Source organism: Zonotrichia leucophrys, chromosome 10 (assembly GCF_028769735.1).
Source record: "Zonotrichia leucophrys gambelii isolate GWCS_2022_RI chromosome 10, RI_Zleu_2.0, whole genome shotgun sequence".
Classification (NCBI taxonomy): Eukaryota; Metazoa; Chordata; class Aves; order Passeriformes; family Passerellidae; genus Zonotrichia; species Zonotrichia leucophrys.
The window spans coordinates 3,618,280-3,634,994 of NC_088180.1; the positions used below are offsets into that span (position 1 = coordinate 3,618,280).

A 16,715-nucleotide genomic window follows, 5' to 3' on the forward strand; every position below is an offset into this window, starting at 1 on the left:
TCTACACCGAGTTTCTTTGGCTTTTGTTACATTCCAAAACCGAGCCACAATCCCAGTTAAGACTGCTTCCGGAGCAGCCTGAAGCCACCCGCTTGCCCTCGGCGAGATCCGCCGCGTAGGCACCACTGGGGCACAGAGTGGCACAGAACCCTCCCGGGTGGCAGCTCAGCCGCCATAAATCGGGACGGGGCCGTGAGGGGCCGCCATGACACCCCTTCCTCCGGCTGACCGCGCGCGCTGCCCGCACCAATCAGTATCGAGGGCGGGAGCAGCGCGTACTAATCAGCGCTGAGGGCAGGAGCAGCGCGCACCAATCAGCGCTGAGGGCGGAGTAGCGCGCACCAATCAGCGCCGAGGGCGGGAGCAGCGCGCACCAATCAGCGCTGTGTGTGCCCCGGTTCCCCGCAGTTCCGGTCCTCCCGCTGCCCTCCCGGCCCTCCTGGCCCTGCCCGGAGCGGTGTCGGGGCGCTGTTTGTCACCTTCTGAGGGTCCCCGCGGCTTCTCGGTGCTGCTCTGCGGCCTTTTGGAGCCTTTTTCAGCACCGCTACCGCATTAAAAGTCGATTTAATGAACCCTTAAGGGCCTGTAAATTGCTTGTTTTCTGGTGGCTGCTTCCCCACAGGTGTGTTTGGGTAAGAGGAAAGCGCGCCCCAGCACTTTTTTTATCGTTATGTTACATATATTATTATACATACAGCTTTTACTACAATATTTTGCCGTTATTTTATATTTTTACCACTATTTTGCTATTTTTGCCGCTATTTTTACATTTGTACCATTTAAAATTTTCACTTTTTACCGTTGTTTTACCGTATTTATCATTATTTTACCATTTTAATAATTGTTCTATAATTTTATCATTTTTATCCTTTTTATCATTATAATTTATAAGCATTTTGAAAATTTCCTGCTTAAAAATTTACTTTTTAATACCCAGGCTTTAATTTGTAGATGCTTCAGTGGAATTAATTGGAAACATCCTAAGGGTGCTTTAAATAGATAATAATTTTAATTATTTATAAATAATCATCATCATAATCTGATTTTAATTAGATATAGATAAATACGTGAAGCATGGTGATAGCATTAAAATCTCTCAGCCAATGTCCTGCTACATTTCCTCACCTCTTAATTTGTGGGTGCTTTGGTGGAATTAATTGTGGACACTTTGAGAACATCCTAGGGATGCTTTAAATAATAATTTAAATTATTTATAAATAATAATAATCTGATTTTAATTAGATATAGATAAATATGTGAAACGTGGTGGTAGCATTAAAATCTCTCAGCCAATGTCCTGCCACTTCTTAATTACCCTTGCTAATCAGCAAAGCTGGAATTGGGTTTTTAGTGGAAAGTGTCCCTGCCCATGGCAGGGGTAGGGTTTGGTCACTTAATTTCCCTTCCAACCCAAACCAGGCTGTGAAATTCCTCTCTCTAACCTCCAAATTCTCCCAAAAACCAGGACAGCCTGTGTCCATCTTCTTCTTTCCACCCAAAGTGATTCCAAACAGTTTGAACAACAAGGACATCACTAAAATGGAACAGGCTTTACTGGTTGTAGTGATTTCTCAAGAGCTGAATTTGCTCTTTGCTGCTTAATCATTAATTGATTATATTTGAGATACTTGTGTCAGTTTCCCTACCAAAACATTAATTTCTGGTTTTTATCAGTGGCAGCAGCATGGGGAGGCCAGGAGGAAGCAGCAGAGCTGAATTAGAGCTGCTAGGGAATTATTTCTAGTGCTGCTGTTAATATTTAGGGACACAGTGGGAAACAAGATGGTTTTGCATGCAGTGAGGCCCCACATTTTTAATTATTAAGACATCTCTGTGCATTTATTAATCACCAGAGAGTGCAGAGGGAAAGCGTCTCAGCAGGGGTTTGTTTGCCTTTAGAGAACTTGGTGTAAAATTTTATCCCAAATTGATTTATTTATCTGCTCTAAATTCTGGACCACGTTCAACATGTGGGGGTGTTAATTTTGGAGGGTATGAATTTTACCAGGTTGCTTTTGTGGCCTATCTGCTCAAGGTTTAGGAGTCTGTTTCCAGTATCTGAGAGGAAAATGTAATTAAACATTGAGCTGCCCTTAAAGTTCTGTAATCCCTATGGGATGGGTGACATTTGGGGGGTGACCCAGAGCCATCCCATCTTTGTGGGTCCTGCAGAGTCCAGGTGAGAGCCCCCTTTTTGGGAATGTGTTGGGGTTGGAGCTGTGTTAGCTCAGTGTCTCTGTTTCCCTGTGCCTGCACAGCTGGATTGGAGCATGGAGCCCATCTCCCTGCCAGAGCCAGGCATTCCTGCAGGAAACAGCTCATCTGTGGCACAGGAAAAGTTCCACGTGCTGCTGGGAGTGACTGGAAGCGTGGCTGCCCTCAAGCTGCCCCTGCTGGTGGCAGAATTGCTGAAAATCCCTGCGGTGAGTGAAGCTCTTGGTGGAGTTGGAGTTACCCTGGTTTTGGGGAGTGCTCACTCTGCCTTCTGCTGAAATAACAAGTTCATCCTTGGGGGTCTCTTAGTTCAAAAATGTCTCTGAAGAGAATTCCACCTGTTTTTAATTTTTTTTTTCTTTCTTACCATTTCATCCTTGAAACAATCTTTGCTTTGGGTGTTTTGTTTTTTTTCTGGAGTTTGTCCTTGTCAGTCAAGTTATCAAACATGGTTGCAGACAGAGGTGATGCTTCTGAAATCTGAAATCTCCAGGGTATTGCAGTTTCCCATGGGTGGGATATGGCTTTTCCAAATGTGATCCAGAAAGGGAAAACAGACCTTGTAAAAGCAGAAATGGAGAACACAAGCTGCTATATGTGTTTGTGTAGTATTTTTTTTGCTGTTTGTTGTCTGGAATAACAGAGGTGCCCAGCAGGGGCCACTGGTGCCTGATCAGGGAGGGAAATGTGCTAATTTTGCTGTAGGATAAAGCTAAACATGGAAAACTTTTAGGTTTTTAGAAAAGAAATAAATATTTTGGAGCAATGAAAGAAAAGAGTGGCAGGGGCAAGAGGGGTGCAGTGAAATGTGCAGATTTATTGATGAGATTGCTGCATGAATTTCCTTTGGGAGGCTGTACCTTGCGGGAACAGTCAGTAGAGGCAGAGGAGGTGCTGGTTGATCTGCTTGGTGTTGTCACCCAAGCTGGGAAGGGAGCTGGAGGTGAGGCAAAGGGAGGCCTCAGTTAATTTATGACTTGGCCTGATGTGATTAGTGAGGTCAAAGGTCCCAGCCTGAAATAAAGACAAAGAAAAATGACATTAAGGGTGACCAGCCCAGAGCCAGAGATCTTCTAATCCTCTCCCTCTTGGATTAGCTTGGCTATTGTCCATTTTTCATTGCTCCTGGAGCTTGGGACATCCTTCTGTGCAAATGACCCGTGGTAGGAACCTGGCTCAAACCCTTTGTTTCTCTCTGAGTGTTTGTTTCATAATTAAAAGCTGCAGACAGCTGCACTCAAACTCCCTGTGCAGCCCCAGAGGTCTGTGACATCCAGTGCAGACTTTGTGGTTGCTGGTTTTAGGGCAGAAAAAGCAAAAGTGAGACATCCAGGAGTTTTTAAAAGCTTATTAATCAAAGTTATTTACTTATTTCTGCTGTGATTTCAGGGCCTGCTGAGTCAGTGCAACTTTGCCATGGCATTTATTGATCCTGCAGCAGGCTGTTGCATCAATTTCTTTACTGCTGGAGCAGAACTTTACAAAGCAGGCAGGGCAGGAGCAGAATATGGCTTTGATAGCAGAGGAGATGTGGTCACAGGCTTGCAACCAGAGTGGTTAGTTTAAATGGATGTTTTGCCTGAAATGCTCTGTGGTGAAGGACTTGGCAGAGTGATTTTGCTGCTCATTAAACTTTAACACCTCCTCAAGGGTGCCAGGGGATGTGACAGCTCACTGCCTCTTGCTTGAATTGTCCTTGACTTGTCCTGGCAGTGTCCCAGGCCAGGCTGGACGGGGCTTGGAGCTCCCTGGGATAGTGGAAGGTGTCCCTGCCATGGCAGGGGGTGGCACTGGAACACCTTTAATTTCCTTTCTAATCCAAACCAATCTGTGATCTTAGCTTAAAGAAAGGCAAGGACAGACTTTTTGGTGGGCAAAATGTTTTTTGCTCTTGAAGCTCCAGGATGTCACCTGGACTTCAGGCTTAAATCCCACCCTGTCACTTCATCGTGCTGCCTCAGCCTGTGAGTGCCATTTAACAGAGGAGCTCGTGTGCTCAGGCTGTCTGGGAAGATTTTGCTGTCAGACCTGAGAAATCCATTAAAAATAAAATAGCCACGTGCACCTCCTTCCCCTGGAAGGGCTGTGCCAGGAGAATCCTCTATCAGAGACCAGCAGTGTTGCCTGAACATGGGCTTTGTGGTAAAGTTTGTTTTGGAGATTTGGATTAAGCCAAAGCCCTTGAACTAATCTAAACTGTCTCCAGTGAGGGAGTTTGAGTGTGGCCAAACTGCCTTTGCTGCTGAAGATATCCACAGACAAACAGAGGGTGTGCCAGGTAAATAGAATAAACTATGCAGGCTGAGGTAATCCTGAGAACACTGGGCTCTTCCCAGTCTACCTGGAGGGACTTGAGGGAACCAGGAGCCCACCCCAGCAGAAAACCTTCATTAGGGGGAATATTTAACTCACAGAACAACTTTCTTGGGGGCTGGTGGGATTTCAGCCTTCAGGCTCCTTCAACATCCCTCTGGAATGTTCTGCCCTGGAATGGTTGAATGCAGCGCTCGACAGCCAGAACTCTTCCCTAGTGCTGAGCTTATGCTTGGAAGAAATAAATATTTTTTTCAATGGCAGCATTTCAGAGAGCAGCCATCTCCTTCAGACTGCACAGTGGCCTTCAAACCCCCCAGATAAAGAAATAATTAAACAAATTTTTTGCAGACTGAGGTTAACACCTCGCCCGGAGCCTGCGGCACAGCGATAGCACCTTTGTGGGTGTCGCTGCTTGGCTCGAGCAGCTTCCTGTGAGGTGAGGTTAGCATGGAAATAATACACTTAGCTAATGCCTGGGAGTGTGATCTTCATGCTCAAAAACACTATGAACACCTGGCATTCCCAGTCAGAGGTGTTTCAAGAAAAACAGACATTTAGAAGAGGCAGAAAAGCAAATGTACAGTACCAAAAATGTGTTGTGCAGCTGTGTTATCCTTCAGAAATTGGGGGAAATTACCAGTGGCCACAATATGCTGAGGCTGGGGTTTTCCACTGCTCCCAGCTGTTATTCTAATCTCATAGGATGTAAGAAGCCAGCACTGCCTGGTTCCCAGTGGAATAAATGGTGCTGGGAGCTGGATTCATGTGCTGTCACATCACTGCTGCTGTTGCAGAGAACTTCTTGGAGCTTGGAGGTTTCCAGCAGTTGATTGTAGCAAGGAGTGCACACACCAAGTGCCTCCTCAAGGCACTGTTTTCTAAAAGGAAGGAGCTGCTGGTGGGGCTGATTTCTCCCCATTTCACTGTCAGATCAACAGAACCATGCAGTGGCTTCTGGGAGCTGCTGGAAGGAGCAGGTAGTAGCCAATACCATGGAAAAGTGGTATTTTTCACTGTAATCAGCAGCCTGAAGTTCATCTTCCTCATTACCACTCTTCAGAGTGCTCCCATCCATGTGTTTTGATGTTGATGGGTTTAAGGAACATCCTTGGGAGGAATTGCAGCTGGAAATTCAGCTCCATGTCCCACATGGGCTGTCAGGGCATGCAGAGCTGGCGCTGGCTGACCCTGACATGTGGAGGTCACCTCTGGTTCACTGCCTGTGGCAGGAGCTGTTGGCAACATTATCAGAGCTGCAGGACACAGAAAACAGAAAATTTTCCACTTGGGAAGATTTCTGCAGGAGGAAACGAGAGGTTCACCTTAGCACCTTTTGTAAGTGTGTGCCAGATAAACACCTGAAGGATGGGATAGGCTTTCCTCAATAAATGAAGGTTCCAGTGGCTTTGCAGGTTTATCTGAGATTTCAGAGAGAACCCTCATGTGTTCACTCAGTCTGCACAGAAACCCTGTGCTATGGACACAGCTGCACAGAAGTTTTCCCTTGCGCTTGGCAGGTGAGGATTTGTCTTTTTTAGGTAGACATGAAATGAGTTTCTGGCTCCTTCAGATGCCTGTGGTGGCCTGGCATTTCAGCTGTGAATAGGGGAAGTTCTTTGAGAAGCCACAAAACCTTCAAAATTCTCAAGTGTAACCAGTGGTCTTTTCCTTTGTGCTTAGCTCGAGGTGAAGGTGGTCACTACTGAGAGAGCAAAACATTTCTACAATGCCCAGGAGATTCCTGTGGCCCTCTATGGTGATGAAGAGGAGTGGCAGGTGAGTTGTCCTTGCAAATAGAAGCATTCCTCTTAAGTTTTCTTGCAAGAAACCACACTTAGTTCTTTTTTTAAACCTGAGCCAAGATTCACTCCTTGGTCTAGTTTGGAATGTGGCTTTTGGAGAACGTGCTGTAAAGGAGGAGGAAGAGAGAGGCTGCCCTGATGCAGTGCAGGATCTTGTCCTGCAGCAGGCAGGGAGGGCAGGGTGGACTCTCTCCACCCTGGGCTCAGCTGCTGTGAGTGTCAGGAAATGTCAAGGCAGCCACTGCAGAGCCATGGTGAGCAAGTTTGGTGCTTGTCATGAGTCATACTTGTCACGCAGGCAGCAGCTCCGTTCTCCTTAGCTCAGCTGTCAGGGCTGTGAACATCTCTGCTCCCTGTGAAATGGCTTTTTCTCCTGACTGCAGTTTTACTGACACACTTTGAGACTCCTTGAGTATGAAGAGGTTTGTTGTACAAGCATCAAGATTTGTTTTTCCATACATTTCATCCCTGCTTTGCAGTGCTGATCTGAGCACAAGGTGCTCTCTCCTTACCCCTATTGCTGCTCACACGTGGGCATCACTTTTAAGTGGATAGAAACACACCAGTGACAACAGCCAGGAAACTTTCTGGCTGCTCTCAGGGATTGGTGGATACCTACTGGATCCCAAGGTGCTACAGCCTCAGGCAGTTGTTTCTGAGGAAGTGGGGTGGTGGAAGGGCTGCAGGTCAGGGTTTGAGGTTTGCTGGCACACTGGAGAGCAGGCACAGAGCCCTTGTGGTGGGAAATAATCACAGAATGGTTTGGCTTGGAAGGGACTTCAAACTCATCCAGTTCCACTCTCTGCCATGGGCAGGGACACCTTCCACTATACCAGGTTGCTCCAAGCCCCATCCAACTTGGCCTGGAACATTTCCAGGGATGGTGCAGCCACAGATTCTCTGGGCAACCTGTGCCAGGTCCTCAGCACCCTCACAGGGAGCAATTTCTTCCAATATCCCATCTAACCCTGCCCTCTGGCAGCTGGAAGCCATTTCCCCTTGTCCTGTTGCTCTAGGCCCTTGTAAATAACCTCCCTCTATCTTGCTGGCTCCTTCAGGCACTGGCAGGACACAATGAGGTCATCCCAAAGCCTTCCTTCTCTTCTCCAGGCTGAACACTACCAGCTCTGTCAGCCTTCCCTCGTGGGAGAGCTGCTCCATCCCTCTGACCAGCTTGATGGCCTTCTCTGGGCTCAGTGTGACAGCCTGCTCAGCATCTCTTGTGAGAGCCTTCACTCTGACAATAACAGGACCAGAAAGGATAGAAGTGAGTGGAGGAGGTGGAAAGGTGTTCAGGAAGCCCCAGCTTTTCAGGTGCTGCCTTTTTGTTGTGGCTTCCCGTGACTCAGAGGAGGAGCAGTTTGTGGCCCTGACACAGCCCATGCTGGCCTGTGGTTGGGTCTCCTCTGGGGAATAAGCACCTGATGCTGTTTGCTGCTTCTCAGGGCTATTTGCCAGTTAAATGAGCTCTTAAGACCAGGGTTCTCTTGAGCAACTCAGGGCTTTAGAGATAGTAGAAATATTCATTAAAGATTGTGTCAAGGAGAAGCTGTGGCTGCCCCATCCCTGGAAGTGTTCAGGGGTGGGATGGGCCTTGGAGCAACCTGGTCAAGTGGAAGGTGTCCCTGCCCATGGGACAAAGTGAGCTTTAAGGTCCCTCCCAGCCCAAACCATTCTGTGATTCAGAGAGCCAAGAGAGAAGTGCCAAACTGGATAAACCTCATCCATCGTGGAGAAGGGCAACAGGACACTGTCCCTGCAGGACTTAGGAGAGTTCCCTTTGCTGCTTTGAGTGTGAGTAGGGTTGTGCATCCTAATTAAAAGTGACATGTTCATTTAGGGGTCTGTACCTTGTGAGAAACCAGTGGGCAGCTTCACTTCTATGTGAAACTTATAAATTACATGGGTTCTTCAGGAAATGTACCCCTGGTTTGGGCCTGCCTGGCTCAGCTGGCTGAGGGATGGAGCTCTTAGGAATAATTACAAAGCTAAGGAATGCATGGATGGGCACAGCTCTTTGCTGTGAGGTGAAACCTGTGGTTGTCACATGTGGGAATTGTCTTGTGGGGAAAGGATCCCCCATCCACCAATCCACTGCCATCCCTTAAATTCCATAAGCATAATCCCACAGGAATTCCATAGGAATTCCATAGGAATTGTGGTTCCTGGGTGGGATGATGAGGAGTGTGAGGGTTTGGTGTCCCCCACAGCTGTGGAAGGGCCGCTCAGACCCCGTCCTGCACATCGAGCTCCGGCGCTGGGCTGACCTCATGGTGGTGGCACCTCTGGATGCCAACACGCTGGCAAAGGTCGCCAATGGCATCTGTGACAACCTGCTGGTGAGTACCCAGGCTCTGCCTGCACTGCTGCCACCCCTCAGCACTGCCTGACCTCGCCTCCTTGGAGCCTTGGTGCTTCTGCAGCATCACCACCAGTGAGATTTGCACGTTCTGCTCCCCTTTCATCTGCTTGTCTCTCTTCCCCAGCATGGTTCCCTGCTCCTTCTCCTTCCTTCCCTGAAATCTATTCCCATTCCTCAGCTCTCTCAGTCTCTCATCTCATTTCCCAGCCCTGCTTTGTGTTCCCTGCTTTTTCTAGAGAGTGGTATTTCTTTGTGCCTCCATCCTCTCTCTCTGTCACTCGTACACACAAACACACACTCACTCCCTTTTGAGTTCCTCTACATTTTTTTCAATGCAATCTGGAAAGACACCTGTGAGATCAGATAAAACTGTTTACTTCCTGCTACTTCACCACCTCCCTCACCTAACATAGCACAGACTTTCAAACATGCTCATGCCCACTTACCTCCCAGCCTCAGCTACAGAGGATTTTGCTTGTTCAGGCTTGTTTTTTGGTATTTAAAGGGCTCTTGAGCTCTTCAGCCTAATCAGAAAGTGTATTTAAAGGGAGTGTGCTTCTCTGTTGGGTGCTGGGGACCTTCAGTGGGGCTGAATAGTTTGTGGCCAGGCATTAACCACACGAAAGATCTCAGGAAGCTGCAGATCTGCGTGACCTACAGCCTTTTGGGTAAGAAGTGCATATAAATGAACAAAATCCACCCAGAGCAGATCACTGGGGATCTGAGAGAAGCCAGAAGGAGCTGTGGGAGGGACAAGCAATGTCTTGTCCTTCTGGGTCCCTTGTGGGTGTGCTGAGGGAAGAGCTCAGGGTGGATGTCAGGGATATGTGGCTTCACAGGCTCCTGCCAATCTTTGAGAGCCTTGTGGAGGGAAGAGGCAGCTCCAGGAAAGGGAAGTGAGTGCTGGAGGTGCTGGTTGGCAGTTCAGAACAGATTCCATCAGATTTCCTTGTGCTGGGAAGGGTTCAAGTCACAGGGTACAAAAAAGGATTCCTGTAAGGACTCTGTGATCAGAGCTGCTCCCTTGGAAGCTCCTTTGTTTGAAATGCTGCAAGGCCTGGGGAATCCAATGGACATTGCACTAAGAACAACCAGCATTATCTTTCCAAGGGGATGAGGTGATCCTGGGATATCTGGAAGTGCTGAGGAGTCAGATTTGATTGCCTGTAGCACACAGGAGCTGCCAGATGCCTTGCAACCTGCCAGCATCTCCTGCAGCAGCCCATATGTGCTCGTGCTCTCCTCTGTTGTATCCTGGAAGCAGCACTGCTTCCCTTACAGGGAGTTATGGATCCAGCTGGCATTTCATGTCAGAAAGACTCATTGCCAACTTTCAGTGTTCAGCTTTGTTATCTGAAGTGTTGCCCTGGGGGTGTCTTTGTAGTCAGTAAGATCTGTGGCCACCTCTCAGCTCCTCTGTATCTCACAGTCTGTACACATCCTCTTCCAGCTTGCTTTGCTCCAGCCTGGGCTGCTGCCTGGAGCAGGGTGGGATTTATCCTCTGCCTGGCCTCCCTCATCTTTCCTGCCTGTCAGAGATGAGCTTGGCTGGAATGTGCTACAAATTCATCCCAGCCCATGGGTTAGCCCAGCTGTGCTGACAAAACAGCCAGGCTGGAAAGGTGCAGCAGAGGGATGGGAAGGAGTGAGGAGATCCCAGCCCATGGGTTAGCCCAGCTGTGCTGACAAAACAGCCAGGCTGGAAAGGTGCAGCAGAGGGATGGGAAGGAGTGAGGGGATCCCAGCCCTGCCATGGCTTCTCCTGCAGACGTGTGTGATCCGCGCGTGGGACCTGAGCAAGCCCCTGCTCTTCTGCCCAGCCATGAACACGGCCATGTGGGAGCACCCCATCACTGCTCGCCACGTGGAGCAGCTCAAGGCCTTTGGCTACACGGAGATCCCCTGTGTGGTGAAGAAACTGGTGTGTGGAGATGAAGGTCAGTCCTTTTCCTGGCTCCTGCCCCTTTCCCTGTCCTGGAGGGATGTGCTGCCTTTTGCTATGTGGCCACAGAGATGTTGAACTGCCATGGTTTGTACAAACAAGCTGAAGCTTTGCCCCGTGTTATCCCTCATCATTAATTTTTAAATAGCCTTAAGAGCTTCCAGCTGAGCCTGATACTGAAGAGATGCTCATTCAGGAGGAAAGGACATCAAAGAGAAGGAAGGTTCTGTGATTTACCAGCCTGGGATTTGGGTGTCCTGATTTTGCCCTCTGCTGGGACTGGGGGCTGTTTTCATTGTGCCTCAGTGTGGCTGTGTTTGCAGGGGTCCCAGGATGAGGGAAGAGATGGGAATCTTGACTCCATGTTTCAGAAGGCTGATTTATTATTTTATTATATATATTATACTAAAAGAAAATTATATATTAAAACTATACTAAAAGAATAGAAGAAAGGATTTCATCAGAAGGCTAGCAAGGAATAGAAAGGAATGATAATAAAATCTGAGGCAGCCAGACTGTGATTGGCCATTAATTAAAAACAACTCTATGAGACCAATCACAGATGCACCTGTTGCATTCGACAGCAGCAGATAATCATTGTTTACATTTCAGGCCTCTCAGCTTCTCAGGAGAAAAAAGATCCTAGCAAAAGGATTTTTCATAAAATATGTCTGTGACACCTCAGCTCCATCACTGGGATTAAGTCTTGTCTCTGAGTGCAGACAGTGAGAAAAGCCCTTTGCAGATGTGGCTGGGGGTGTAGCTGGACACACATTTAACATTTGTTGTTGTTGTTGCCTGGGTTACTTTTCAGCCTCCCAAACAATCTGTGATTTGGGGTTTTGACTCCAGAGTTCTGTGAAGTGAAAGAGGGGTGTGGAGGAAGTGCAGACTGAATACATTTAGCTTGCAGTGCTAAGAAATAATGCTCTCATTTGAGTTTTAGTAGCTTGCTTGGAGGTATTTTGACTTTTGGAAAGGGTTTTGATACAAACCACTTGGATGAATGGATTTGCTTTTTATTAAAATTTCAGTGGGCAAATCTCTGTAAAACATGCCTTAGTTCCAGCCACAGCCTACACCTACTTCTGTGTAACAGCCCTGGCTCCAGCAGGATTTTAACCACCCTGTCAGTCCAATAAAGAGTCTGTGACAAAGACAGGCTGTTAAAATGTCCCTCGTGGTTAAATTCCAGGCCTGGCTTGGTTTTGGAATCCTTAGGTAGGTGCAATGCCTCCATGCATTTGTACTTTTGGAACTGAAAATTAAAAAATATTTACAGTTAGGTAAGTGTAGTCAAGTAACTGAGACATCAGTTGAAATATCCTAGATGATTAGCCTTCCACTGGGATTTTAGACACGATGACATCAAATTTCTTCATGTCCAGCTCAGCTGTCTCAGCTGTGAGAGCAAACTCCTGAAGGAGCTTGGAGGAGAGGGATGCAGGCATGGCAGGAGCAGCCTCATCTGACTGGACTCCACTTGTGCTCGTGAGTCAATTCCCAACAAGATCTCCCTGATGGCAAACACCAGCACTTCTCCTGGCAGCCTGTAGTGAAATTATGGCAGGGCACTAATGGATTCCATCTCTCTGAAGACTAAACTTGTCTCCACGACTGAATTTTTTTCACCCCTTCCCCATTTCTCAGGCCTTTCACCCCACAGCCTCTTCCACACTCACTTTGGTTTTGTGGCTTCCATCCACGCAGGGGTTTCCCTGGTTTCCACACAAGCAGCATGTAGCAAAGATCACACATGTGGTGCAGGAGAGACTCAGTTTTGTCTGTTGATGTTGTGGTTTGTTTTGCTCTAGGAGGTTTCTCTTCCTCACCCTGTGTGGTTGGGTCTCACCTGAAATGCAGCAGATCCTTACTGCCCCTGAGTTTTATCTGATGAATTTTTCTCCTTTAGTAAAGTGTGGGTTTAGACAGAAAGTCCAGCTAAAAGAATTAGAATACCAAACTGAGTTTTTTAACTGGATAGTTTCCACACTGCCATTGTCTTCATTGTGCTTGGCTGCATTTCTAGAGCCTGGCACACTGGCAAATTTCCACCTGTAGGCCTGAGCTGTGCTGTAAGAGTTTGCTTTGCTAAACCTCAAAATCCAGCACTGAATTGCCAGAGGTGTTGGAGTAGTGGATGGTGGAGGGAGGAAGAAGGCAGGCCTTGGAAGTGCTCTGGAAGGGTGTAGCTCTGCCCAGCCATGCAGAGGGAGTTTCTCTTGTCAGGTGCAGCCCTTCTCCTGAGCTTAGGAGAGCAGAAGGGTCCAAATCTGCCTGCAGCTTGTCCACAGGGTGCTCCAGACATCCTGGGATTTACAGGTCTGAAAAAGATGAAAACAACATTTCCCAGAACTAATTTCTGCTGAGCAGTAATTTATGATATCAATTAGCCAGCAGGATAAAATACCAAGAGAGAGACTCCTTTTCAGTCTTGCAAGAGACAAATACCTGTGGGAGAAGCATCTTTCCTCGGCTCCAGGCAAATTAGAAGAGTGAATGGCCTCAGTTCCCAGTGCTGAGCTGAGCACACAAGGTTAGACAAGGTGATTTAATCATCTCAGGCTTTAAAATTCTGAACCTGAGTTTAAAATTGCTTCAAAGGAAAGCAGCAGCACAACATAGATTAGATGTTCATCTGGCTGATCACCAGGCCCAAAGGAAAAGCCTTTCCATTTTGTTCTGTCCAGCACTCAGCCTTCTCCAAGTCCCAGGAGAAGTCTGGTGAGAATCCACAACAGCGTTCTCTAATGGAGGTCCTTTCTCCCAGGCAGAGCCATGGGAATGGTATGGATTTGTCAAGTCTTTTGTGTAGGCAAAGACTATTTCAGAAAGATTCTGAAACCACATAATTTTGCATTGAAATATACCCTGGAGAAAGGAGGTGAGATAGGCAATTTTGCTTGGCACATTTTCTTTAGGTTGCCCCCACCCTGGATTTCACCGTGTGCTTTTGCTCTTGCCCTGCAGGCCGAGGTGCCATGGCAGAAGTGTGGACCATCGTGGAAAGAGTTAAAAAGATCCTTGAAGAACGGGATGTGCCAAGGCAGAGCTGATGTTTTGGCATGTAAATGGTGGTTTTGTGCCTTCCTGATGGTTTGGAGATAAAGCCAGCAGGAAGCTGGGCTCAGCTGCCCTGGTACCATGGCGTGCATACCTTGAGCTGCTCTCCAACAGAAGGAGCCAACGGTTCTCTTCCAGCTGGTGCCAAACTGAACTGTGGTACTCACCACAGACTTTCAAAAACCAGAGCCAAGAATGTGCTGCTTTAGTGTGGAAAACCCTGTGGTGTTTTGGGAGTAACTGCTCCTGAGGCTGCTCAGCCCCCAGTGCTTCACACCTGCTCTGTTCTGGGCAGGCTGCAGAAGGTGTTTGAGCTCCTGTGGTTCTAAAGAGGAAAAGGCCCTGCAAATTCTGGTGCAGGGTCATTGCAGTCCCTTCTAGCAAGTGTCTCCTGGACCATTCCTGCTCTCCAAAGCTTGGTCCATAGCTGTGCTGGCTGCATGTTCCTCCCAGCAGGAGTCACTGTCCAAACAGATTTTCCCTCTGGGAACTTAATAAAAAAGAGTTTTTAATCCTTCCCCTGATGAGTTGCCTCTTGTAACTGCTTTGGCCAATATCTTTGCTAAGTTGTGTCTGCTTAGGGTTTTTATCAGAGAAAAAATTGCCTGAAAGGAGCTCTGCAGTCCTTTTGCCCTTTTGTAGCTGTTGTCTGGAGAGGGATGCAGGTATCAACCTCAGTGCAAAGTGCCTCCTGCCCATCTGGGTGCCCCAGTCAGGAAACAAGCAGGCCAGGCCCTCATGGAAAGCCAAGGCTGCATGTTTCCCATGGGAAAGAAGTGAAACTTCACCTTTGATGACCTTTTCAGCTTGAAAATTTATTGCCTAGCATGAATAAATTGGGAAATCCTGTGCCCTTGTGGGCCAGACCAGGCAGGGCTCCCCCAGTGCAGCCTTTCCTTGGGAACATGATTTTGCTCCTGAGGAGACTGTGGAACACACTGCTCCAGCAGAGCACTGCTGACCTACAGAGTTCATTTTTGGCTAAACCCAAACAAATCTGAGGCCTTGGGTACAGCATGTGCATCCTGCCAGTGAGGGAAACCTCCAGCCTACTGTGCATGAGGGAAGAGGTCACTAGATTAGGTTTGCTTAGCTTACCCATCCCACACAAATAAAACCTCTGAACCTTCCCTGTTTTGGCTCTTGCACTGACAGAAATCCACGTAGTCACAATTTCTGAGGATCTTGGTGTGAGCAGAGCTTGTGGCTCACACAGAGGGCTGGAGTGGAGTTGTGGCTGTGATTTCTGCATTTTTCCAGGATTTATGGAGTGACCTGCATTGTTTGCTCATGTTCTCAGCCTCTCAGAGAAGGCTTAAGCCTTAAGTGAGCTCCCTTAAGGCCACTGACAGTAGCAGAGATGTTTCTGGCTTCCATGACTTCTGATGTGAATGGTGTTTCTTCTGCTCCCAGGACAATGTGTGTTTTGGCTCCTACAACTGGCACTTGTCCTTGGGATCTGTCATAGCTATCTCCTGTGCCTGGAGTTGTTTATCCCTCCTCCTGCTCCCTGACTTGGCAGCACAGAAAATCCAACAGAGATTCCTCTATCCCAGGACAAAACACCACATTCCTGATAAGAGCCTTCCTCTCTTCCAAGCCTGCTTTGCTGCAGAAATGTTGAAAAGTGATCTGCACAATTGCTGTGATTTTTCATTGGCAGCAGGTTGTGATGGCTTTCCAGGCTGGGATAAACCTGTGCCCAAACCACCTTTCCTTCAGGGCAAATAGAAGAAACAGATCAGCTCCTTCTGGGAGGCAGGAGCAGCTTCCAGCCTGGCACAGGTACAGGTCCCCACACGTGGCCAGGGAGATGCAGGAGCTGCTCCCTGTGGAAAAGGAGCAGGAATAGAGCTGGGGAAAGCCCTGTCTGCTTGAGGAGGTGACTTTGGGGCAGTGTTTTTGTAGGATGAGGCTTGGGTGGTGATGAAGGACCTGATTCCAAACCAGAGCTCTGTGCCAGCTTGAGCAATGGGCACTGCCAGGCTCTCCTTAGTCAGTGAGGTCACAAAGAGGTGTTTTAAGGCATGGATCCCTCAGGGCATTCAGGCTTCCACCTCCATCCCTCACAGCTCTGTGTGTGACCCAGGTTCACAGGGCAGGCCTGAGACACTTCCCATGAAAGCTTTTTCTTTTCCTTCAGCTCTTCTTTTTGAGCCACACGCTGATTTTTTGTTTCACTTTCCCATGAAACTGTCGGATGACCGAGGCAGCACTCCCATGAATCCTGCTGTGTTGCAATTTCATTCATCCTGCTTAAAACTGTTTCTCTCAGCATGGCTTGGGAGTGGTAAAGAGCCAGGACAAAAGCTGAGCAAAGGCAGCAGCCCACCTCCTTTCCTGGGCTTGCACATGCCTCTCAGCATCCCTGGCTCTGGCTGCTTCCCCCCATCCCAAACTCTGTGGGGTTCCTTTGCTGCTTGGATTTGGGGAGCACCAGAGGAGGATGGAGATGCTGTGGTGGCTTTGGTCTGGCTTTGATCAGGAACTGGGATGGGAATTGCATCATCTCAAGTGCCTGTCCCATCCCACTGCTCCATCTTGGGAGCCTACAGCAGGAAAAGAACATCTGAAAAAAGTGACAAAACCTCCCAATATTTCGATTTTGAGCAGTGGTGTCTCTGTGGTGCACCTGGTGCAGTGGCTTTGCACCCCAGGGCTCCGGATTTGACACCTCTTCCCCCTTGGGCACAGGGATGCCACCCGCTCCAGATCCCCAAAGCACGTGAGGTGGCAGGAAGTGGCTTTGTCCCCAACCACAGCCCAGCCAGGCACTGAGGGAGGCCAGGGCTTGCCACAGGGTGACAGATCAGCGGTGGCAAGTGAGAACAGGGGGTGTTGGGAGGTTTTTCCTTTCCTTGCTCTGGCAGGGTTCAAAACACCACCATGAGACACAAATCTTCCTCCTGTAAAAGGAGTGACAGTGGAAAAGGGAGATGATCCAAAGGGATAGTGGTGGTTCCAACCTCTGCCTTCATGTTTTGCTTTCCATGTGCTTAATTTTTTTGTCTGGCCA

General features: G+C 48.2%; 1 protein-coding gene across 7 annotated transcripts; it reads left to right on the forward strand.

The window, feature by feature from the left end:
• Positions 1-372: 372 nt before the first annotated feature.
• PPCDC (phosphopantothenoylcysteine decarboxylase) lies at positions 373-14,223 on the forward strand. 7 transcript variants are annotated; one of them, XR_010441610.1, is made up of 7 exons: positions 405-622; positions 2,259-2,423; positions 6,211-6,306; positions 8,543-8,671; positions 10,463-10,631; positions 12,025-12,127; positions 13,607-14,223. XR_010441610.1 is itself a non-coding variant. In XM_064722436.1 (6 exons), the coding sequence occupies exons 2-6, from the start codon at positions 2,271-2,273 to the stop codon at positions 13,690-13,692; spliced, it is 633 nt and encodes a 210-aa protein (XP_064578506.1). In that variant the 5' UTR covers positions 373-622; positions 2,259-2,270; the 3' UTR covers positions 13,693-14,223. The 7 variants fall into 7 exon arrangements, 5 of the variants coding, with proteins under 5 accessions (XP_064578506.1, XP_064578507.1, XP_064578508.1 ...); XR_010441609.1 differs by having other exon boundaries at positions 12,030-12,127; positions 13,607-13,737; XM_064722436.1 differs by lacking the exon at positions 12,025-12,127 and having other exon boundaries at positions 373-622.
• Positions 14,224-16,715: the final 2,492 nt, after the last annotated feature.